The 24,169-nt window shown below is 47.5% G+C and overlaps 1 protein-coding gene across 1 annotated transcript in view; it reads right to left on the bottom strand.

The window, feature by feature from the left end:
• LOC8026460 (PHD finger protein 21A) overlaps positions 1–24,169 on the bottom strand; it is a 50,302-nt gene that overhangs the window by 20,472 nt on the left and 5,661 nt on the right. Inside the window, exons 5-8 of the mRNA XM_029974599.4 lie at positions 20,584–20,775; positions 18,967–19,245; positions 6,205–6,397; positions 4,895–5,010 (exon numbers count right to left, since the gene is read on the bottom strand). Coding sequence (XP_029830459.2) covers positions 4,895–5,010; positions 6,205–6,397; positions 18,967–19,245; positions 20,584–20,775 — 780 coding nt within the window. The remainder of the gene's footprint in view (positions 1–4,894; positions 5,011–6,204; positions 6,398–18,966; positions 19,246–20,583; positions 20,776–24,169) is intronic.

Genomic DNA, 24,169 nt, shown 5'->3' with positions numbered 1-24,169 from the left:
GCCTAACGGTTATCGCGCTTGCCTCCCACGCGAAGGGCCAGGGTTCGATTCCGGGCCGCAGCTACACAGTTTTGTTGACACTGTAATGCTATGTTCTGCTGAATTCGAGAACCCACTTGCTGATTCAAATTTTAGAATGTTCTACGCGTCGAACATTCTACGCCGAATGCTCCAGAAGCCCACACGTGTACGAAAGCGGCTCCGCGTGGCAACCCGGAGTCAGTCTCGCCCTAGCGCTCGAACCTGCTGTTACGCCGACTTCGACGCCCGCGACGCTCTGTTCTTCTTCTTTGTGTTCTCTTTATTTTGGGCACAAGTTCGCCCGACTAAACGTTTAGCTTTCTTCAATTATCATCCCCTCATCAATTGTCATTCGTGACATTATTTCTAGCTTTACATGTAAAATTAGGCATTTTCGTTTTCTTTGTTTTAGCGAATTTATTTTTGAGCTTACAGGTCAGCGAAGGTGGCTACAGGCACAAGATCGCAGATTTGAAACATACTTTCATGTAATAAGCATTTGCAGTTTCTAAGCCAAGGCGTGGGTTATTTCGTGCTTGTCACCTTCGTTGTCCAGTCAGCTTGAAAGTGTTCAGGGCAAGGAATGAAACACTAACATACATGCCAACCTGTGGACTTTCAAATTCGTAAAACTCCCATGGCTGCGGGGGGGGGGTTTCAATTTTGTAAAACTTTCGCGGCTGCGGGGAGGGGGTCACGCGAAGCGATGCCACTGTGCGAAACGCGTACATCACACGTGCACGTGCTAGAGAATCCAAACTTCTCTCCCTTTGTGGAAAGCACGAAGCACGGGAATTCCAACGTGTAGGACTTCAGGAACACCAGAGAGTACCTCTTTTGAGGTTTGAAATTTGCCATTGCACCGCAAAGCCACCGCGACCATAGGAATGCTACGATTTCACGTGCAACAAACTCAGACGCCCCACTTCTCGCCTCGATAGTGGCCGAAACAGCGGGGCCCGACCACGTCTGAACACGCCGAACCAACGTGTGCCGTTGAACACACGAACAAAGGCTCTGGGCTTTGGATTGGTTTTGGATCCGTGGCCACCGGATACACAGATAGTATAAAACACGACGCTGCCCTGGACGGTACCTATCGCCCTCTTGTGGCGGTGCGAGGTACCGCCAACAACGGTTTTACAAAAAAATGTAAAAAAAAAATTAAAAAGTTTTATGTAGTTTTTTTTTTTCGTAAAATTTGACGCAAGATTTGTAAAATTGTAAAATTAGTCCCAATTCATACATTTTACGAAAAATTCGGAAGAGTTGGCAGGTATGCACTGAGTATGCATAGTTTGCTTCCCTCTAGACCGCAAGCGATGGACATTGCACGATAGTAAAACATTGTTCTACGAACGTTTTGGGCGTAAAGCAACGAATTTAACACCAGTTTTGTTTTAGGTGTACCTCCTGTTCTGCCACACCAGATGAATAAAGAAAAAGACTACAGTGGACCGTCACTGATACGTTCCCGGTTTTTTGCATCTTCGCGGCCTTTCGTTCACAAGCGCCGGTCCCGCCAAGCTTCCAGAGGAATGAAATTGCTGGGAAAATTGCTCCGTCTGAAGTAGGCCTTAGAGCAGTGATTTTCTAACATTTCAACCTCGACAGATGGCTGAAAAACCACTCCCAACCTCTGCATCGGTGCAGTGCAGTTAAGGAACCTAGAGAGCTTACAAACAATAATGAACTTACTACCGAGTGGCTCGTAATTATGCACAGTTATGAAGGCACCACTTGACTTTCTATAGCAGGCTCTGTAGTGGGCAAAATATTGGTTTGGGGCAACCACAAACGCTTTTGGAGCAGATGTCAACATTTGCTTGCACATCACATGAAAATAAAAAGAGTGATTGCATCGCTAAATGAATTCATCTTTGATAATGACTGAGGGTTTCTTTTTAATACTGTAAAATATTACTTACTATTCCCTTTTGTACTAAAATAGATAGGGCACAAAAGGAACAAAAAGCCTTCTTTTTAGAAAGAAGGCCCTGGTCAAAGTAGGTTCTATTTACAATGGGTACTAAAAAATGGTCGAAAACTGGCTCGTAGTGCAACACTTCAGTTGGAATAAAGCCTATCTCCCTTCTCACTTTTACACCCCATAGTTTATTTAGCTGGCCGACTCGCACGACGAGCCGATTCGCGGATGGGTTGATCACAAGACGACATGTGCGTGGATCGTCTGCCTCCCACGTGCATTCACATGCAGGGGAAGACCAGGAACGGCGAGGGTAGGCCAAACCACTCGACGATTGCACGGTTTCACCGCCGTCCAAGAGATAATGCGATGCTTGTCACAGAAGCTTCTTGGCACGCGGGCCTGGAGGTGTACCGAAATCTGCGGTGCATCAGCCGGGAACAATTCCTGCAGCTTTCTTCACGCGGGGAGCCAAAATTCGCGCAACAAAACGAAGCAGCAAACGCACGAAAGGAAAAAATGTGCCACTTTTGTTTTGCTCGTCAAAAAAGGTGTTTGTTGCCAGACAAAACAGTTTTCAAGTCGGCCGCCACCAAAAATCTGTAAAAAGGGTGGGCCGAAAGAGTGAGTGCCTTTTCGCTCCTGGATTTTTTACTTCGAACCCCGCTTCAAAATCGTTTCATCTGGCAGTGACAAATCAATCATTTTTTAAAGAGCAACACGAAGATGGTGTAACATTGTGCTTTGGTCTGTCCTAGTCAGTTTGCTGGTCCGTGTTGTCTTAGGTCCTTGGTTCCACAGGTTGATGCGCTGCGGGTTCTGATACTCCCCCAGTCGTTGTAAAGAAGCTTCTGTCAAAGATTATCTAGCATGCCACAATATCCTGCACATGCACTACAGCTTGTCATTCAGCAAGACTTTTTTTGCCACTTTGGTGTACTGAAGTGTTGTGCACAACTGCACGGAGGTGAACCAACCAGGATTGGTGTAATCTGAGCTAGTTGGTTACTCATTATGAAAAAAAACCAGCTGAACTAAGGAAAAGGTAGAGATAGAAAGAAAGACAGCATCAACGAGCGTACACGTGAGCACGCAGCCAACCTAAAGAACCTGACAGCGCCGGGGCACCTATCTGCGCATTGCCGAGCATGCAAGTGCACGGCGAAGCTCGCGCAAGTTAACATCGTAGCACGCCACAAAAGCCAGCTCGCGCGGGAGATGTTAGAAGCTGCTGCCATAGAAGAAAAAGGAGATGGGTGTGTTAGTGCACCTTCAATCACCTTGTTGCGCACCGAAAAACTATTTCTCCAAGGGGGTCAACATCTTGTAAAATAAAACGTAAAACAAAGGGGAAAAGGGGGGAACGAAGTGAATTATGCAGAAGGAGAGGAAGAGGATGAAGAGGAGGTTTATATATAAAAACAGTTGGTAGTCCAGCGATCGGGTGTCTTTCTTTCTATCTCTACCTTTTCCTTAGTTCAGCTGGTTTTTTTCATAACCAACCAGGACATCGACAAATGGCCCTCCACAAGCGCAAGACTCCACCGCTCGCCCACATTTCAGACACCCAAAGTGCCAGGTGGGAATTAAGAGCGCTTTCCCAACGTATTCGAGATTATATTTCTGGATGTATTCGAGATTATATTTAAAAACTTTTACAGTATGTTTATTTCACTCTACACCTATGAATGTTTGCAAACTTTTTCTGAGCAAACTCAAGTTCACACCTACGAATATTTGCATAAAATGAATTGTCTCGTGACAACTGATAATATCTGTCGCATCTCTAGCACCCCTCAAATGGCGTTCTTGTTTCTTACATTTCCTCAGGTCATCCGGTTTATCTCCCCTGACCCCTCAAAAACATCTCAATGAGGTTCTACCGTATTTTCTAAACTTGTTTCTGCACCGAGACATTGCCGACCCCAATTGTTTTTATGAATTCCAGGTGGTGAAGGGGTTGGGCAATGACCCGAGATTTTACGGTAATTTTTTGCGGTACAAATGACATATTTATCCTAATGCTCGGTATACAATGTAAAATTGTGACCTTCTTACTTTTATCGTTAGAGGAGAAGAATGTGAAACTCCCGCAGTAATATTTTTTGAGTCAGTAATCTAACTGCATAGTCAAACTATGACTGGAATGGTTTCCAAGAGCAGAGGGCATGTGTGAGCAAAGCTACTTTCAAGTATTTGTCGTTTCGGTTCTTTTATACAGCAAAATGCTATACAATTGCATTGCATACGTGAAATGTTCTAGCACCCCAAATGTTTACCGGCACATCTAGCCTGTTCAGTAAGACGCCTACATTCACGGTACTTTTCATTGGATAATTTAATAAGTGGCAAGTGTACACTTCAAATGATAAACCTGGTGATCTTCGAGAACCTCCTAACCCAGTCCTCTCTCACCTAGACTACCTCTCCTCCTCACTCCACTCCTGGTCACACAACCTTCCCGTTAACCAATCAGCGTTGGGCCACCTGGCTCCTCCTCTCCCACCTGTCAATCAATCAGTGTCAAGCCTCGCAGCCACACATTTTGGGCTTCACAGAATGCCAAACACCTAGCCAAAGAATGTTTCATTCATTGGCTATTCAAGATGGCCGCTATGGGACGGAGTCTCAGCAGCCGGGCTCAAATCTGAGTAGAGCATCAGCCAGTGTGTGCAGTGCGAGCGTATCTATACTTGGCGCGGACTCATTTGTTCTCATTGTCGGGGCTAGTGCGCTGCCAGGGCGGTCTAATGTTGCTAACGAACGTAAGCAAGCATACCGCTTCATCGGGCATCTCCTTCACGCGAGAGCACGTGCGAACGAGATGCGAAGCAAAGCAGACTAAGCAGCGCACTTCCGCCGCAGCGCGAAGCTGCGGCCAGCCTGGACGACGTAGCACAAAACAGTCGACGCTCAGTAGGGCAAATGGCCTCCCCTGGGCTGTACCTTGAGGAGCACGTCGCAGGTGGGCGGGGGCGACGAGTGGCCGTTGGCCGTGGACCCCGCCTCATTGGACGACCCCTCGGGGGAGCTGGGGGCCGAGGAGCCCGGCCGGGGACGACCTGCACCCACGGAAAGCACAAGGGTCAGCTCAAAGGCGCAGCGGCACCCCGACCGACGCCAAGGGCAGTCACGACGAAGCAACGTGGACTTCTGAACGAAAAGCACGAAAAATTAGGGCACAAGAGAGCTAACATCGATTGATTGTTAATTGTTCAACAAACCAATACGTGGAACGTGGCATGTGCAAAGTGACCTTGTCGTGCGCAAAGTAGGTGGTGGAGTAGGCCGTCTGTTTTGTGCTTGTTTTCTGTCTTTCATGTCCTCTCCTGTCTTTTTGTTCAGACAATATTTAGGACATCACTAGCCGAAAAACAAATTTCGGCTGTGATTGAGACTTTTTTAACCTAGCCTCGGTGCTTTTAAGTAATTATACAGACTTCCGCCCAGGTGCAGCATGCCACCAGTGTAGATGGCGTCACATGACACATGGTTATGTCACGACACAGCACGCGACACAGCGTGCGACACTTACTGTCACGTGAACCACAACGTAACATTGCGATGCAAACCATTATGTGGTAGCAGCGGCTGCAACGTCACACCAACAGGTTCGCTCCGTTGCCGGCACATTCTCCGGCGGCTTTGCTATGGTGGAACCAACACGAGCAAGCATGGTTCCTCGAGGGCTCCCCTATAAAGCCGTCGTTTTAAAACAGGAACTGTCCAGTTCTCGTTGCCACTCACAGACGGTGCCACCCACGCTTAAATCTGCAATAGGACTGTCGATTGCCTCCACGGCACCGACCGCGAAGGCTGCGAGAATTAACCGTGTCGCACGTCCCCTCTGCCTGTATTGCGCGACTGTGCTACAGTCATCGCTTTCGTTTCTTTGCCCAATGCGGGCGAAAAATACGACTCTTTCTGTTTTCTACTTAAGAAACAGGTTTGTCTTTTTGCGCATTTCTTTTTCCAAAAACCTACGAAATTTGAGTACAAACAATGTGCCACCCAGAGACACCTCTGCGAACAAGTGCACTGCACTCCCCACGTTGGCTCGTTTAGGATGGAGCGGTGCAGGCACGTAGCCAGGATTTTGTTTCGGGGGGGGCCCGCCCATGACAAAATGCTGTATGAGGGGGAGGGGGGAGAGAAGGTTCCAGCAAAATCGAAGATTTCGGGGGGGGGGGGCCCATGGGCCGCCTCCCTGGCTACGTGCCTGGAGCGGTGCCTGAAAACGCCGCCGCTCCACTCACCCCTGGAGCGCCCCCTGTGGTGGTGGTGTGCCTCCCCGAGCAGGAGCTGGGCGTTGCGCCTCTTCTCCTCCAGGGCGGCGCTCGAGAAGTGGGGGTTGGCCGTGGTGCGCCGCTTGCGCTCCCCCCGCCGGTGCTGCAGTTCCCGGAGGGCCTCTCGCGTCATCAGGCCCAGGGCAGACATCAGCTGAAGCTTCTGCACACAGAGCGAGGGTCTTCCTTAAAGAGGGATATGGCCTAGGAGGGTCAACTTTCAAACCCTTCACCCAATCTGATTCAAATTTTGAGTTATTTCAGCACTATGAAAAAGGATAATCTGCAAAGTTTTAGCATTATCGGACAACTTTACAGTATGCTGCGGTTATCGCACTTCAGAAGAAAGACATTTCACTAAGAGGTCTATCGTTGAAAAATAATTAGGGGTGTGCGAATACCGAATAGTAGCTTTCGAATCGAATACCGAATCGAATCAAGGAAAAAAACCGAATATCGAATCGAATATCGAATAGTGATTTTATTCGTAGGAATTTTTCAAAGTGTGCTGAGAATGCGATTATTATATGTGCAGAGTATGCGCCTGGTGCAGAATATACGTCCTGTACAAAACAAAAGCCAAAATGTAAAAAAGTTCCGGTGAAAAAAAAAAAAAAGCAGCTGCTGTTGAACGTTGGGCACTAAAGATCCAATTTTATGGTGCAAACATAATCTATCTACCCTAAACGTCACAAAAAAAAAAAAAAAAAAGTTTCAGCCATGCGTGCCTTTTTTTTTTCTTTAAAAACAACCTAACACCGCAACTTTTTTTTTTTAATATTTGTATATCTCAGAAAAGAGGCATTTTGCGATAGTTGTTCTCCATTTTAAGGAAAGAAAATGGCACCTGGGATTTGATTTCACATAAATAAATAGACAGGTGTTAAATCTGAGTAAACAGCAACGAGGTAAACTGGCTTAAACAATATAGTCTAAAGTAAGAAAAAAAAACGTGGTTAGGTGGCGCAAGTCACCGTCCAACTGCCGCTACGCATCCATTTTTCCGTTTATCTATCCTGTTTTAGAGAGCCTTGATTTAAAAGAGGGAGCAACCGAAACTGAAACCACAGAGACGGCTTCATCGCAGATTGATCGTGAATGCGCATGTGTTGTGTTGTCGCGTGGAAAGAAGGCGAACAAACAGAAGAGCGGCGACGCCTGCCCTGCCTGCCCGAACCCGACCGACGCTTTCGTCTTTTCGGCGCCTTCTCGCAGTTCGTAATTCAAACGCGGCTATCGAGCTGTTGGAAACCCTCTCAAATCTAGGCACATTATTTTTCTGTTCCGTTTCTTCCGCGCCAAGCCTAATTCTTTTTACGAGTAAAGCCTCTTGCCGCACTCGCAGAAATCGGCTACTGCACCACTGCACGACCACAGAAAGAAAACCAACGTTACCACGTCGGCGAAACCAACCGAGTTGTCGCTCTGATTCGGAATCCGAATCAGAATTCGCGGTTCCAAAAGAACGACGACGATAACTCGGTTGGTTTCGCCGGCATGGTAACGTTGGTTTTCTTTCAGTGATCGTGCAGTGGTGCAGTAGCCGATTTCTGCGAGTGCGGCAAGTGTGTTTTACATCGGCGCTTCAATTTGAAACGAGGAGTTTTACTCGTGAAAAGAATTAGGCTTGGCGCGGAATTCCGGCCTCCCAACAATTCCTCTCTGGAAGCGGCGCAAGCGGGATGTTTCAGTTGTGATTCAAGGGTAGATTGTGTCATGATCGTGAGTAAATCTTCGTGCTATAAAGTTTGTGGCGTTCGTTACTTTTCTGTTTTCTAACCTGTGCGTTAGATTTTTGTGAAATGGTCGGACCAAGAGGTGTTTCTCGCATGGTCTGTCTAATATCACGGCGCTTACATCGGGAGAAAAAACTGCTTTCTTTTTTGTTTGCTCCGCGCCTACCGCGCGTCTTTGGCCGAATATATCGAATATTCGAGGAACCGAATACTAGGAATTCGATTCGCGAATCAAATTATTCGGGAACTTTCTATTCGATTCGAATTCGTATATTCGAGTATTCGCACACCCCTAAAAATAATATTAGCTGGTAGCAAACTTCTTGCTTTAATGTGAAGAACAATGCCCATAGTGCAACCTAGATTAAAAGTAGATTGCTAAATATTCAATTATGATGAAAAAAACATCACAAATTTTTTAAAGAATTGTAAAATTTTCGTGTTTCAAAAGATTTTTTTTCCTTTTATTCATGAAGGAGTAGGCTTTTTCAACTGTGAAGATGTCCATCTTGTTCCCCAGAAAATTTCAGTCCCAGAGAACCCTGAATGATGTCACATTCAAGGTTCTCTTAAGGGGGGACACTGGCTAGAGGTCAAACTTTTGAACTACTCAAGTGATCAAAATGAAATTTTCAGGGAAGATTTAGCTTCAGATGTAGGTGTACTGTGAAAACTTTCAGCTCTCTATGACAAATTTACATACCTGCATAAGATGATGTGTCACTTTTCATTAAGAAATCTATGATATTCAAATGAAGCTAAGAAGCATCACTTTGACTGCTTGAATATAAAGTGGGGGATATGGGACCTCGGGCTATCTAGTTTTAATAACTTAAATGTAAATATTTCAGGTAGAGTTATTACCTCAAAATATGAGATGCATATCTGTCCTATGTCAATTTTTGAAAACTTAGTTTTTTATCACTGAGGACTTCAACTTAAAACAAAACAAAGTAGATAGCCCGATTCCCCAGTAAATTTCAGTTCAGAAACATCTTGATTGTGGTATCAGAAAACTTTTACCTTCGAATAAAAGATTCCTTCGTATGAATTTTGCTGCAAAAAGTGGAACTGAGAAAAATGCATTCAAACATTGAACTCCTTTACTTTGTTACTGCCTCACAATGTGTTGAAAATATTCTATATCAACATAACTATTTGGCGTATGGTTATCAAATTTGGTGTAAGGGTGTATAATAAGTTTATAAAACTGAAAACCTTAAAATTGAAAAATGGATTTTTTTTAAAAAATTTAAAATTTAGGCCCATGTCCCCCCTTAAATGTGACATCTGCCAAAAAGTGAAACTGACAAAAATTATTTAAAGTTTCAACTTCTCTTTTTTTTTATTCGGACGATGCCAGAAACTCAAAGTCCACCCGAGTCATTGGTGGCACCTTCAATTACATGAGTAGGGGGTGAAGCGTTGAGGCCCCCGAAAAGATTTGTGAGCTTTGTGAAACTGATGCCAATGTCTATTTCAACGACGCGGAGACACACCGCGAGTTCGTTCTCTCAACGCTGCGATGATGTCTCCGCAAGTCGAGCAGCTAACAACAAACCGAAAATTGATGCCAATTCCTTCTTCTCAAAAGCTCAGTAGTTCTCCGTGGCACTTGGGGCAGACTAAAATAGCAACAAGAGTTTGCACGGCGGACACATTGAGGAGCCATCCACGGGCTTTTCAACGGCAGCGTCTGTCGGCTCTGGGCCGTCCGTAGTCCCCGCGTCAAAATTGAGCAGGCTGAGCTTCCTCTCGAACGTGGTCAGCACATCCGATTCTGAGGAGACATGAAACCGATCAGCATTCACAGATGAAGCTGTAGGCTCCGATGTCCGCCAAGCGCCAGTTGAGCTTGAGGATTGTGACGATGGCGGGGGAGACGGCATTGATGGTGCCACAGAGACGGGTCCCCGTCTCTTGCGAGGAGTCCTGCTGATCGACCCCTTATATTTCGCTGTCGAGAACGCCGGCCAAAGCTACTGCGAGTGCTAACTTTAAAAGCAGGCATTCCTCGGCAGGAAAACTACCGGGAACAAAGAGGGAAAACGAATCTAAACAGCGGCGAACCAGTGATACAATCAGAACCAAAAGAAGCTGCCGATAGCGCACATGAGGCGAACAAGGAGCTACGTCGCCGAAGTCGGCCAATCGTGAGCCCTGTTTCGGGTTGCAACCAATGGGATTGCTGGTATTCTAGTTCCCACGTTTTTTTTTGCTTGTATGTACCACATACACATATGTATGTGGCCCGGGGTTGTCCCGGGCCACAGATAGCCTTAAACGTAGCAAGCTCCTGTGGGCTGAAACTAGAAGAAACAGCGCTTCCAACGAGGGTAAGATATCTCGGCTGCGTCAAACGAGCGCGGAGTAGGCCTAATTTGAAAACGCCGAACTTCGCCGTCTGCTTGCTCGGCGGGTCGCCGCGCGCGGCCACGAGCTTGCCGAAAATGTTTATTTTATAAATGAAACTTTCTGAAACTATGCTTCAGAATATAGTGAACCCAAATATAATATTTTATAAAAATGCATTTTTTCGGAAAAACAATGGACTTTCGGGGTTGTTTCTCTCCCTAAAGGAACGTTGGAACGATTCTTGGACTTTGGCCAATTAGTTGCAAGACTGTGTCACCCGTAGAACAAAAGACACAAAACCGTTTTTTCTTGTAGGTGCCGATTTTTATTTAAAAAAAATATAAACAAATTAAATTTAATTAAGAAATTAAACCAAAATTCGACCAATCTTCGGATCCCCCAACCCTCCCTTCAAGACAGCCGACTTTGCAAGATCCGATTTGACTACAATCGATCGCTGCTATTGCTTGGCATTTTTGAAGGTTGTGGTGAGCGATGGACACCAAAAAACGGTTTGCCACAATATGGGGAGGCTAGCGATTGAGAGGAAGAGGTAGACTGTTGACTTCCAATGGATGGCACCACAAAAACTTGTGTACTTTGATTGACGTCACACTGTGGTTTCGACAACCCAATTACCCCTGGCCACCTCGAACACTTGTTTGAACGTGCCCTTCCCACCTTCAAAATGCCGCGGTGTTGACCCGCCAACCAGCGGGGACGCTCCGCGTGAACGTTCACGCAATGTCATCGACGGACGATGCGACAGTAATTGCGGCTCGCCTGCCCCAACGTTGATGTGCCATTTGTAGGAACTCGCGTACCGGCGCCAATACGCCAGTTCCTATGTGGTCCATCAACAACCAGAGTCTAGCCTGGTTCTTTCACAGGAGCGGGGTGCCGCACCCTTTTACTGGTTCATAGAACAAGAGACTCAAAAACACCGACTCTAAACTACAAATAACCACGACATCACATATAAATATACCCTGGACAACGCACATAAATTAACACAATGGCACAAAGGGGGCCCCTAGGCCTCGCGATTACCCGAGATCCCGTAACACGCACTTGCCACGTTCTCAGCCCCGTCCAGAGTCCTAAGAGGCCCTTCGCCCCCCGGTTCCCCCTCTATACACCAATGGGCGAGGAGGTTTCTCCTTGCGCGCCATACAGTGCCTACGAGAGAAAGCGGCTTCGTCGGGAGCCGAATTCAGTTTCCTGCCAAATTAGTTTCCTCCGAACTCGCGGCAACAATGCCAGAGTAGTTTTATGGGTGCCCTCGTGAATGCATGGTGTACCATATCCTTCAAGGAGTTACGAATAAGTACAACTAAACAATGTGCCCCCAGAAGAAAACCAATGTTAAGAAAAGGTACCGTAAAATCTTGAGAGATAACCCGAAAGGTAACTCGCCCCTATTTCTGGCTTTATACAGTACAAACTCATTGATACTTTATTGGTTAATAGGTTTTCCTGGCTATTTTGTTAAAAAAAAAAATGAAAGCCGTTTACAACTCCCTGTAATGCCAAATTAGAGCGCAGCTCTTGAGGGGGAGGAGGGAAGGGTACTTGGGGGTGGGTCAAGTGACCTTGTGGGAGTCATGTGACCTTGGGGTGTCACGTGTCGAGGGGGGGGGGGAGTCACATCACAATGCCGATGACTTCATCAGTGACTGATGACGTCATCAGTGACGATCACGATGTGGATACCAATGACTTCATCAGTGACTGATGACGTCATTGATGACGTCATCAGTGACGATCACGATGCGGATACCAATGACGTCATCAGTGATGATGATGATGACGATGCAGATGCCGGTGACGTCATCAGTGACATCACTGATGAAGTCATCAGTGATGATGACGATGACGATCCGAATGCCGGTGATGTCATCAGTGGTGATGACGTCAACGGGGGTCACGTGACCTGGGTAACCATCGTGACCCTTGTGAGGGTAACCCTAGTAACCCTTGTGAGGGCAATTCTCGTGACTCTCGTGAGGGTAACTCTCGCGACCCCCGTGAGGGTAACTCTCGCGACCCTCGTGAGGGTAACTCTCGCGACCCTCGTGAGGTTAACTCTCGTGACCCTCGTGAAGGTAACCCTCTTGAGGGTAAGTAACCCTCGTGTGGGTAACTAACCTCGTACCCCTCGTATGGGTAACTAACCCTCGTAGCCCTCGTGATCCTCGTGAGGGTAACCCTCGTGAGGTTAACCCTCCTAACCCTCACGAGGGTTCCGAGGGTTACTCGCGGTTATGCTGACGGCGACGCCGCTCAAGCCGGGAACGGGCGCCTAAGAGCTGCGCTCTAAAACACCGGTCCCGTCTTACTTCCATAAAGATACATGCATTAGTTTCCTGCCCGTTACGTTTGCTTTCCCGGTTATTACGTCCAGAAATGTCAGCCTCCCGGCACCTCGGCGCGCTGAGCGCCAGGCTGCCTCGCTGGCTTGGAAGCGAAGCTAGCGGAGCAAAGCCGAACCATGCAATGCGGGTCGCACGGCACACGTAGGCACACAGACGTCCGTCTTCCCTTTATTCCTTTCCTCCTCTTTTCGTCTCTTTTTGCTAGGCTTTGCTGCGCTCTGCCACAGCTACCCATCTTGCCCGGGTGTGACCTTGGAGCACTGCTCAGATGGGGAGAGAGGCTGGCAAATCTTGCCCTCTCTCTATCTCATCTGTCCTCTTTCTCTGGCACGAGGTGCGCCCGCATGCACGCTGCGCTTGTAGTTTCTGTTCCGCTCGACTGCGTGAACCGTAGTGTTTTGGAGTATGTGCGCTTTGTGCCCATTGACGACGGTCATGGCATCGCGCGAAAAGAAAGGCACTCTCTTTTAAAGAGAAGTCTGATATACTTCAGACGGTGGATCGCAATCCCAGCCGGAAGAGATCTGACATCGCAAGAGACCTCGGACTCAGCTATGAACAGCATCGTGGCCAAACGAAAGAAGATTGACGCGAAGGCTCCTTTTTATCACCCAGGCTCGGGGGGCAAAACATGCAAAGCTGGAGGAGGTCCTGCTAGTACAGTCGACTCTCAGTAATTCAAAGTCGCATAATTCAAATTTTCGGTTAGTTCGATGCATGGGCCTGGTCCCGGCAATCGTATGTACAATGCTATGGGGAAAAACACGCGGTAATTCGAAGGCTAAATGTTGGGAGCTAGTTAATTCGAAGAATTTTTTGTCTGCGCCTGAAGTCCGGAAACTCCGGGAGCGAAAAAAACAAATGCCAAGTGCAAATGCGCAACACCACGACCCGCGGCCGCGTCACTGGCGTCGCCGCACTACGGATGATGCGACCTGATGCAATGTGCGACGGCGCCACGGCGCGCTGCGGCTCGGCCGTGAGGAAGCAAACAAACAGCCTTGCGCGCGCGACTGTTTGCTTACTTGCTTTGGGCTCTGCTCTCCCACTCTGCACTCTCCCCTCGAGAGGAGAGGGAGATAGGTGGCGAGAAGGTTGGGTTGCGTTCGGCGGAACCGCGGAACGGCGCGAGCGGGAGTTTCGACAACGAAGATCCAAAAGTGTGTTGGCTTGTTCATACGTGCTTTCGTACAGCCCAACAATCGCTCCGTCGCGCTGCTTTGGTGCTATCACGATGGCTCAACGGAGTAAGTACCGTGCACTGGACCTCGCTACCAAAGTTAAGATGCTGCAAGAAATCGAAGAGAGTCAGTCGTCAAAGCAGATGTTGATGTTGACAAGCACGTCAAGGTCTCTGGTCCGCTTTCGGACGTCAAATTAATCAAAGTGGTTAGGCCTGGTGTGGTGGTGCAAGGAAGTGACGATGACTGACGACGAGGAACTCTCGCCACCGTCGGTTCCCGCGCTGAGTGCCACTCATGCGGAAACTGCATTGGGCGTCGTAAAACGTTTTTTCTCGGGCGAAGAAAATGCCAAAGACGGCTTACGATGCATACGTAACTTGCAGAGCCGAGTGACGGTGGCGCGGATGCGTCAGCGAAAACAATCTAAGATCGACCAGTTCTTCTCCTAAGTGAATACTGAATAAAATAAACTCAGTTTTATATGTGCTTTTTTAATTCGAAGTTTGCTTATTTCGAAGCATTTTGCTGTCCCTGTGAGCTTCGAATTACCGAGAGTCTACTGTATGGTCCAAACAGGCCCGGATATCTTGTGTCACATCGACGGAGGCATCTTGCGAGCAAAGGTGCAAGAGATTGCAGATTGTTTGGATATCGCGGACTTCACGTGTTCCAACAGGTGGGTTGACTGCTTCAAGAAGTGCTATGGTATTTCGTACCCTGCAGTGAGCGGTGAAGCTGACAGCGTTGATCCAATCTTGTCCACGCGACGTTTTGAATGCTGACAAAGCTGGTCTTTTCTTCAATATCCAGCCCACGAAGTCATTGAGCCTTAAAGGTGAAGCCTGCCACAGAGGAAAGAGTAGCAAGGACCGGCTTACTGTTCTACTGTGTTGCAATGACGACGGGTCAGAAATGAAACTGTAGGTGATCAAGAAGTGCTCTTTTTGAGGCTTTTCTGCGATGCCTTGACTCACGAATGGGGTCGTGAAACAGAAAGGCACTCCTGTTCCATCTATAACTGCCCAGCCCACCCAAAGGACTTGTCGTTTCTCAGGAACATCCGGATGGAGTATCTGCCTTCGATTGCCACGAGTCACCTCTAGCCGCTCGACGCAGGCATAATAAAAAAACGTCAAGCAGCTCCACCAGAAGTGGATTGTCCGGCGATCGCTTGCCATGGTGGAACGAGGTGACGCCCCAACCAAGCTCTGCACTTTCTCGCTACAGCATGGGACACTGTCTCTGCTACCACTGTGCAGCACTGCTTCCACAAGTGCGGGTTTCAACACGCGGGGCAAGTACAGGCGTTAGCAGAAGACAGCGCTGACGAAGATGCTGAAGACTCGCAAGAAATGGAAGATGCTAAGGCATAAATGGGAGCTCCCATCACCTACTGTGAATATGCGTCGCTTGACGACAACGTAGTTACCTCTGAACCGCAGAGCATAGCGGACATCATGGCCGACCTCACTACTGCCGATAACAAAGAAAGTGATGAAGATGTCGAGCAAGAAATGAATGAATACGCTGCGCCCACGTTTGCATTAGACTCCTTGCGCCACTACGTAAATGTTTACCACGGCGCGGAGAGCTAAAGAGGACTGCGGCTCCTGGAGAAACGGCTTTTACTGCTTAACATTAATTCGAGGCTGCAAGTGGATATTACGCGCTTTTGTGAACATGTCTGAGTCCTCAATAGTAGTTCTGTAACTACACATAAAATAAACCATTGTATAAGAGCTGCTTTCAATCTCATGTAAAGCACCCTAAGTCTGCTATCAGTTGTAAAGTTTTCCCGGATGATACTTTTTTTTTTTCGCGGTCCCCTGAAAAACATATTAAGGAGGTTTTACTGTACGCTATTTTCCTCTCCGAACTTCGAAAGATAGCCTACTCCTTGCAATAGTAGTGCTCGGATCAACGATGACCTGGGTGTAAATGCGTCCAGTTACCCATGGCAGGATATAAACGAGCATTGCTGACTGGGAAGTCATCTCTGCTTCATTGCCCCTCGCTGCAAAAACTACACGAGTACACTTAAGACAGCTTACATGTAGGAAGGCGAAAGCCAGCCAAGGACGACGGCGAGGACGACACCTAGGACGACATTGAGAACGACGCCTGCGTATCCTCAAAATAATACGTAACATTTCTGTATTGTTATCGGAAGATGCCAGGTACCAAAAACTGAGTGCACGAACTGCGAATACAACCCAAAGTTGCAAAACAAGAACAATGAAATATGGCAAGAACATAAGTAGGGTGTTCAGAAAACACCCGGAGTAACTAAAACCGTACCACGCTGCATGCTGCGACTTTTGCAGCCCCTCTCGCACCATGCGCCTTCAGACAACAGCTACATTAGCTGTTACCACCCCCCATCGGCATTTCGTTCATCACGAGGCCTTGGTTGACAGTTTTCATGGCAGAGGCATAAACTTGCTAGGGATTGTCTCGTGATGCGTCGGTGTAAGCGGGTTGATAATTGAGCAGAAGCTCCTAAGTTGACGGGTTTCAAGTTGACAGCAAAACTTGCACGAGCTCCCGCTGTCGCAGCTTCGCTTTGCGCTTGTACATCTCAGTCTCGTGCGGTACGTTTCGACGAAAGTAAGAAAGAACCCACAAGGCACTTGCTCTTCATGGTGTAGTTTGAGGGACAATGAAAAACCCTCTTGTTTTGTAGCAGACTTCGTGACGCGTAGAGAATCTGCACTCGTAACAAGCGGGTCAGGTAGCACCACTCACGGGCATCGTTAGCGCACCGATGTTGTGCATCACTCAACTCTCACAGCAACATGTTGTGCATTTGTTTTCAAAGGACGCAATCTTCTTGGCTGTAGTTCCAACAAACGTGAACGGAGCATCGATTGCATCAAAACGGTCGCAGTTATAATGTTTAGGCTTAACAGGCCACGATACATGTTCCTTCATGGGTGTTCTCCGCTCGCGTTTGAACCACGTTTTTGAAACTCACACTTGCTTCTGCAGTTTCAAACGCGAAAATCACACGTTTAGTGTTGTCTATGACAAACTGAGTCGCAGAAACAAAAGAAGTGCCGCCGTCCCGAGCAACAGCCTCTTGAAATGGCCAATACTCACAAAAAAAAACTCTAAACTTTTGGAGCCACCGTGGGTTAATGTGACACATAATTCCTTAACTTCACCATTGAATATTGTTTTGATTTCTTTAGTAGGATGTCCAAAAATAATAGAGCGAGCAAAAAAAAAAACCAAAAAAACAATTGACGATACGAAAAATAAACTTGGTGTTTCGACCTCGCAACTCCCCTTTTTTTTTTGGAAGTGCAACTTGAAACTGGCCTTTCCTCATCTAAAACGGCTTGCTTAATCATCCGTTATCAGACCAAAACTTGAATATGCATGTTACATCTGGGACTCGCATTAAACCTGCTTCATCAATGACATTGAATCAGTCCAGCATCGGGCATTTCTTTTACTCAGATTCCACTTCTTTTACAAGCGTGATCGCTTCGAACCCGTGCTAATTTCCTTCTCCTCTCTGAGCGCCGCAAACTTGCTAGGTTATCTCTTTTCAACCAGTTTTTCTACAGCCCGTGCCTCAGATCATTCTACATCGATCCTCCAGAACACTGCCAGCATCGTATGGACCATAACCTTGATGTAAGTTGCCCGAAGGCAAGAACCATCACTATTCAGAACTCCTTGTTTTCACGTACAGCCACTCACTAAAATGGACTTCCCCAGAACATTGTAGCTACCCATGACCCACGCAAACTTAAGAAAAGCCATTACGTGAAATTGTGTTTTAGGTCTTATTAAGTATATTTTCGTGTTTGTATGCTTATCCTATTGATGTTTTGTTCTGTTTTTAGATGCACACCTGTTTTTGTGATATTGTACCTTTTCCTTTTTGTAACCCAACCCTTAGGCAATATTTCCCAGGGGGTCTTTAAGGCATTTCAATGAATAAATGTCGACAAACTGCCAGAAAGGAGGAAACCCTCCCCCGATTCCTTTTCCGTTCGAGCAAGAGGGAGAATGTTCTCCTTCCCTGCGGGAGAGAGACCCGCTTTTTGGGGTTCAGGAGAAGAGAAGTGTGTGAGAGGGAACGGAGAGAGGGCAACTGGGAACCGGTTTCTTCTCGGCAGAAGACCATTCTGCACGTCGACCTCCAAGCCCAATTTTGTCAAAACAGGAAAGTAAACTGTGGGTGCCATTTCTTTTTGTGCACAAAACTCGGCAGCGAGAAATATCGTTATACTTGCCAAGTTCGGAGAAACCAAATCCGAGACAATTTCTAAGTGCGGGGGGTGGGGGAAGGTTGCAGTCTTTTAAAAAGAAATATTGACAACAAATGTACATGAAGACAACTTCATTACATTTATGTCGCACTGCTCATCCTAGTGAGAAACAGCTGGGCTTCGCTATCATTGCAGCTCTTTGTTGCATGTAACTGCTGCGGGTAGGGGGAAATTTGCGTTTTCCAGGAGTTGTTTTTTTTGTCAATCATACAACCGAACAAATTGGCCAAAATTCGGGAATCTCCCAGGTAATACGGGAGACATGGCAGGTATGTAATGTAGATCTTGCTGACAAGTTTGTTTCGCTGAAATAAATGACACAGGCACCTTTGTTTTGACGAAATTAGGCTTAAATGGACTTGAGCTCGTAGAAAATTTTGCTTTCACTTTCATTTCTTGATCTAGGAAAGGTCACTCTCAAACCTCAACATTAATCCCCCTGGCACTAGCATCCCATTCTGAGAGTTTCAGCTTTCTGCAATGCTCGGTTTAGGTAAGCACAGAGAAAAACTGGCTTTCCTTTTTCTCACCCGGCAGATCATTCTATGCAGAGCGCAAGTTTGTCTGCTTCTTTTGCCCGCGGTTGTGGTGACGTCAGAAAGATGAGCTCTGATTGAAAGATAGCGAGTAGACCTCAAACCAGCTGGCCTTGAGGATTACCCTTTATCCTCCAATCAGAGCCAATCAGAGCTTGGCATTCTCACTTCGCGACAACGCCCGGCAAAAGAAGCAGACGAACTTGCACTCCGCATAACCCCATGCCAGCAAGCCCCCTCCGAGAAAGGTGATGGGGACCCACCCTGTGGTCCTCCTTGGTCACCCTGGGTGCCGGCGGCGCTGTGGCAGGTGGCAGGGGCAGCACCCTGCAGGGGATGGCGATTGTGCCGGATACCACCCCGCTGGTCGTCGCCTGGCTCCTGGCAACACCCGCGGGGGCAGCCGTCGCCGCCGGAACGGCCGGCTGGGCCGGCACCGCCGACGGGGTGCCGGCGTTGTTGCTGTTGTTGGTGGCCACCATGACGGTGACGCAGGACTTGGGAGCCCTGGATACCGCGGGGGGAGGCAGGCAGCCGACGTTCTGTGGGGAGGGCAGACGGTCACGGTCGGCAGTTTCCAGGTCGTCCCGTATAAATAGGATTCTGAAGGTTATTTATCGTGAAATTCGGAGGGCGTTTTTCAGAGTTTATCATTAGCCGAAAATTTGGGGTTTATCGGTGTTTGTTACATTCCCAATTCTCCGAAATTCAATTTATTTTACTGCGTTCCCAATATTTTTTTTTTTTTGAATTCAACAAAATAAATAAAATATGGGTACCATGACCCGTTGTCCTGAAGGAACCTTGACGAGATAAAAGGCAAAACACTTTCATTGGTAGTTTGAGATTTCAAAGGAAACTAAAGAGGCATCTCCTCAGGACCACTGACCCCGTGATTTTACGAAGCTTATTTGCTTCGTAAAAACATGTGTACACCGTCTTTCTTTATTTTTATTTTGTAGTCGCGACCTCAGAATTTTGCACTTTTCAGATAATTCTGAATTTATGAAAAATTTACTGCCGAGTATTTTTTTTAATCTATCCGAGAATGCGGAACTCTACGTAGTACAGACTAACCGGGTCATTAAACAAGTATGCATTTGCCCACAAGGCACTGCTCATGTGCAGAAATCAGAAGCCAGTACACCAACAAGAGTTGGTGAACTAGTAGTAAAACAAACAAGAAATGGATACCCGGCAAGGTCAGAGACACTAAATCCGGGAGAATTTCCAATTGGGGGGGGGGGGGGGGGGGGGTTTGGAGTTTTAAAAAATAAATATTGAAAACAAATTTACATAAAGACAACTTCATTTTGTTTATATTACACTGCTCATGCTACCGAGATACAGCTGGGCGTTGCTATCATTGAAGCTGTTTGTTGCAACAGCAAACACTCCTTGTTTAAGTGCAGAAAGGGGGAAGGGGTATTTTGCATTTTCTGGGAGATTTTTCTGTCAATCATACAACCGTACAAATCGGTCGAGATTCGGGAGTTTCCCGGGTAATACGGGAGACTTGGCAGGTATGGAAACGGCAATGTCAAACTCCTTAAATAAAACACTAAACTGAAAAAAGTAGAAAAAAAGCTATTCTGGTCTAGGTAGAAAGGTATCTTGCAAAGAACAATACTTTCCGTTTGATACCAGCGTATTTAATATTTGCGTAGTTCCGTCACAGTTGTTCATGTAGGAAGTGCAGTCTGATACTACATTTCGTATTGTGCGAAATTCCAAACAAAACAAAATACCCAATGAAAGAATTCAAGATCCTCCAGAGACAAATATTAGCGGCACATCGTTCTATGTGAAACCGTTATAACTGGATTGCACCAAATGGGAAGAAATAGGGAGTTTCCCGCGACACGGTGCTGCCCACTCACGTTGGCGACGGAGTTGCGCTGGCTGCAGGAGGCGGGCGGGTACTGCGGCACCCGGATGGGCTGAGCCAGCGGGGCCTCCCGGGGCCGGGGGGAGGGGCCTCCCGGCACCACCACGAGGTGGGGGAGGAGCACAGCCGCAGTCCCGCCCCCTTTCAGGGCCCCCTGCAGCTTCACCGGCCCCGTGCTCGGCTGCTGCAGGAACGTGAGCGAGTCGGAATGAGGACGCCATCTCTGTGCCGCCCTCGCGGCGGGCACCGACAGAATTTCGGAAAAGTGTATCTTAAAGTGTGTTCTGCGTTGCGCCGCCATACCGTGCCGTCGTCAGCCAAATGTAGCCGTACAGTGTTCGGCTACATTTGGCGGGCTAATGCTGCCCTGCTGAGCAAAATGGCGCTCGTGCCCAGGTTTGTCTATGCCGTGCATCACTTAAAGGGATTGTCCGGTCAAATTTTGTATTCGAGAAAACAATTGAATATCATTGTTATTGCCTCGAGACGCATCGTACGTGCAATATCTGAATTTTATATGGCCCTCTGCGTGAGTAATTGAATTTATACTGCTCCAATCGCATTCTAGCGTGAACGCGGTTTTCGTTGGCAACATTGGAGCTTTGACGTCACAAAACACAAAGCGAGCATTTTTGTCTCGTCGATTGCCTGTGAGAGTGAACGCCTGAGCGTGCTTCGTTTTTGTCACTGGTTTTTGTTGTTGTGCTCGACTTGTTTCGTGGTTGGGTGAGATTTTTGTTGCACGGTTGGGTGCCATACCCACCGGGCAGCACATGCGAGCCAAGACATGACGTTCCGCACTTTTCCGCGAGACGTGCAGTGACAAGCAAAGTGGATCGTCGTCGTGCGTAGGGACTGGGTTCCCGTCAAGACCGAGATCTCGCTTATGCAGCAATCATCTCACAGAAGAAAGCTACGAGCTGAGCTCTAAGCGGACAGAAGGGTTGTAAGCTGAGGTGTGATGCTGGTGCCAACGATATTGAACTACGTCCACCCACTCCTCGCCCAAATCGGGCCAGTCAATTTAGGTCTGTTCGATTCCCCTGAACTGGCTGAACTAGTTCAGCGTCCGTGCAGAGGCAGACGACAAGAGCAGACGAGCAGACGGCGATAGCAGACGACACTCCTCGTCCGCCTCTGCTCGTGGTACCATTTTTCGCAGCTCTTGCTCAAATGTGCAATGTTTAACAATAACGCCGATACGGAGGTTGCATTTCCTCTCATTTATGACAATAACGTACCCGCGGTGGATGCGGAATTGAGATCATAACCGAGGGTAGGAATTTGCTTGATTATGATATTCTGAAAGCGTTTTGGGCACCTGCTCGCGTAGGTTTGGCTCCCTGTGGTGAGTGTTGAAATATTGGCTCACGTAAATTGTTTCTTTTCGATGCTATGCGGAGATCCACAGTGTTGATATTCTTACTTACAGACACAGGAAAGGTATTGCCCTCATGATAGTCCCCGCCTTCAGTTGCTCTTGGATGCATACTGAAGATCCGATACATTTCAGAGGTCTGGATTTAGTGCGTTGACACTCGCATGTCCCCGTAGCTGAGCATAATACTGCATGCTTTGTCCGCTGGTATTTGTGGACGCCCGCTAACGGGCCTGGGCAAAACGCCGAGAATCGCCATTTTTGCCGATTCTCGCTTCAACTTGACGCCGAAGTTACGGTCAATAACAAGACGCTACCGTCAGGCCTTCCTCTTCGGGGTGACCGGTATGCCGACCGCGCGCTGCCGCCAGCGACTCCCGACGTAAAATCATCCTGGTGCCGCGAACCTATCGTCGAAATGCAAACATTTTCTTTGAGGGGCTTTTGCCGCTACCAGAACTTCCTGGCCGAATCGAACAGACCTTGATTATGCAGCGAAACCGAAACCAACATCTAGGCCATCTCGAAATGATACCAGAACTTGTATTTAACACGCGTGCAGCCCGATATCTGTTTGACCCGCGTGTGAAAATGGAGCGTGGCTACGATTCACCAAGCTCGTCCAAGTCAAGTGACGACATGCATTTGAACGGTTCGCCGTTTGCCTTCGGCCCGCGGACATCGCCTCTGGGGGAACGACCCGCAGCCTCATCACCGATCCAGTGGATCCGCCGAAATATGTGCCCAGATGCCGCTTCGTGTACCTAGCTGTGCCACTTCAGAGGCGAAATCTGCATCCTTTGCTTTGCAAGCGCGCCCTAGTTCGATCGGCGTCCGTCGCAGTTGTGTTTGCGCGAAACAGCATACGTTTGCTCGAAGCTTATGGCTGTCTGCAAGTAATATCCTGCTATAAGGCGGGACTTTTTCTGCACGTGCTTGGGAACCGCATTAAAAGAACCGTGTTTCAGTAGGGTACTGCCTAGGGGTCTATATAATTCGAAACAAAATACAAGACACCCGTCGACCAACGCTTGTTATCCCCACCATCCGACAAACCTTTGTGTTTTGTGACGTCACGCAGCACCTACGGATGTCAGCCATTGACACTGGCGAAATTTGGGGTGCAGTTTCGTACATAGGCTCATGAAAGGTTTAATTAATAACGGGAGATCATATACCAAAATAAAAATGTCGTTTGTCTATATGAAGGCTCCCTCGATGTAACGAGCGCAACAACTTAAGTACTTCCGGTTTCGACCGGACAATCCCTTTAAGCCTATTGCATCTGGAACGTTAGGATGGTAGATCAAAGGGGCACCTTAATTTCTGCAGAACCAGAGATATCGTAGATCAAACGCCAACTATACCATAAAATATCGAGAGAGCGCCCAAACAGAAGATGGACAAAATTGCAAAAACATTAAGATTGTCCCCTCACAACTCATTGGTTGGAGAGATGATTGAGGTGTGAAATGTTGGCTGTAAAATTGTCTCCCCCTGCCGTAATAGCATTTTTAACGAAAATATTTTTATGTCTGAGAGACAAACAACATAGGTAGAGTCATTACCGTGTTCAAAAATATTCCAAGATTGCCTTTCCGCTTCGGCTTTCAAAAATTAAGGCCCGCTTCAGATGGGGCATTTTCTCCCAGTAACTTGATGACTCCACACCAGTAACACGGGCCGTCCGCATTCAAAGGCAGCAACTAATTGCTGCAATTTGCCATCGTCATCATTAAACTTTGTTTTTCTCCCACCATTTTGACGCACATTCACTTACTATAAGAGTGTTTTTATACCTTTAAATGACGTTGAGAATGCTAACCCATCTTTTTAAAATGGTTTATTCCCGAAAACGATCCATTTCAAACCAGAAGAAAGTCTGTAGTTGTCATCATCACCGGCACAGGCGTGTCGCTTGAAAATATTGCGTCCCTGATTGGCTGCTACCGCTTCAAATGACTTTGAGTTGCTCAGAGTTGCTCGCTTGTTTCGAGCCAGACTTGACGTCAGCAATTCGCGTCAATCTAGGGAAAGCTAGGGAACAACCCACCAGCAAGCCCAAAACTGCCGAGAAAGTTGCTCCGTCTGAAGCAGATGCAACAAGCATGGCTGCCAGCACTTGCTGCATGCTCAATGAGCATAGCTCGTTCGTCTATTTTTGCAAGTGCGACGAGTCGTTCTGCATACACCAAGGTGT

This window comes from Ixodes scapularis, unplaced genomic scaffold (assembly GCF_016920785.2).
Source record: "Ixodes scapularis isolate PalLabHiFi unplaced genomic scaffold, ASM1692078v2 PGA_scaffold7__128_contigs__length_106722199, whole genome shotgun sequence".
Classification (NCBI taxonomy): domain Eukaryota; kingdom Metazoa; phylum Arthropoda; class Arachnida; order Ixodida; family Ixodidae; genus Ixodes; species Ixodes scapularis.
Note: the sequence above shows the minus strand (reverse complement) of the source record. Positions and strands in the feature narration are given on the sequence as shown.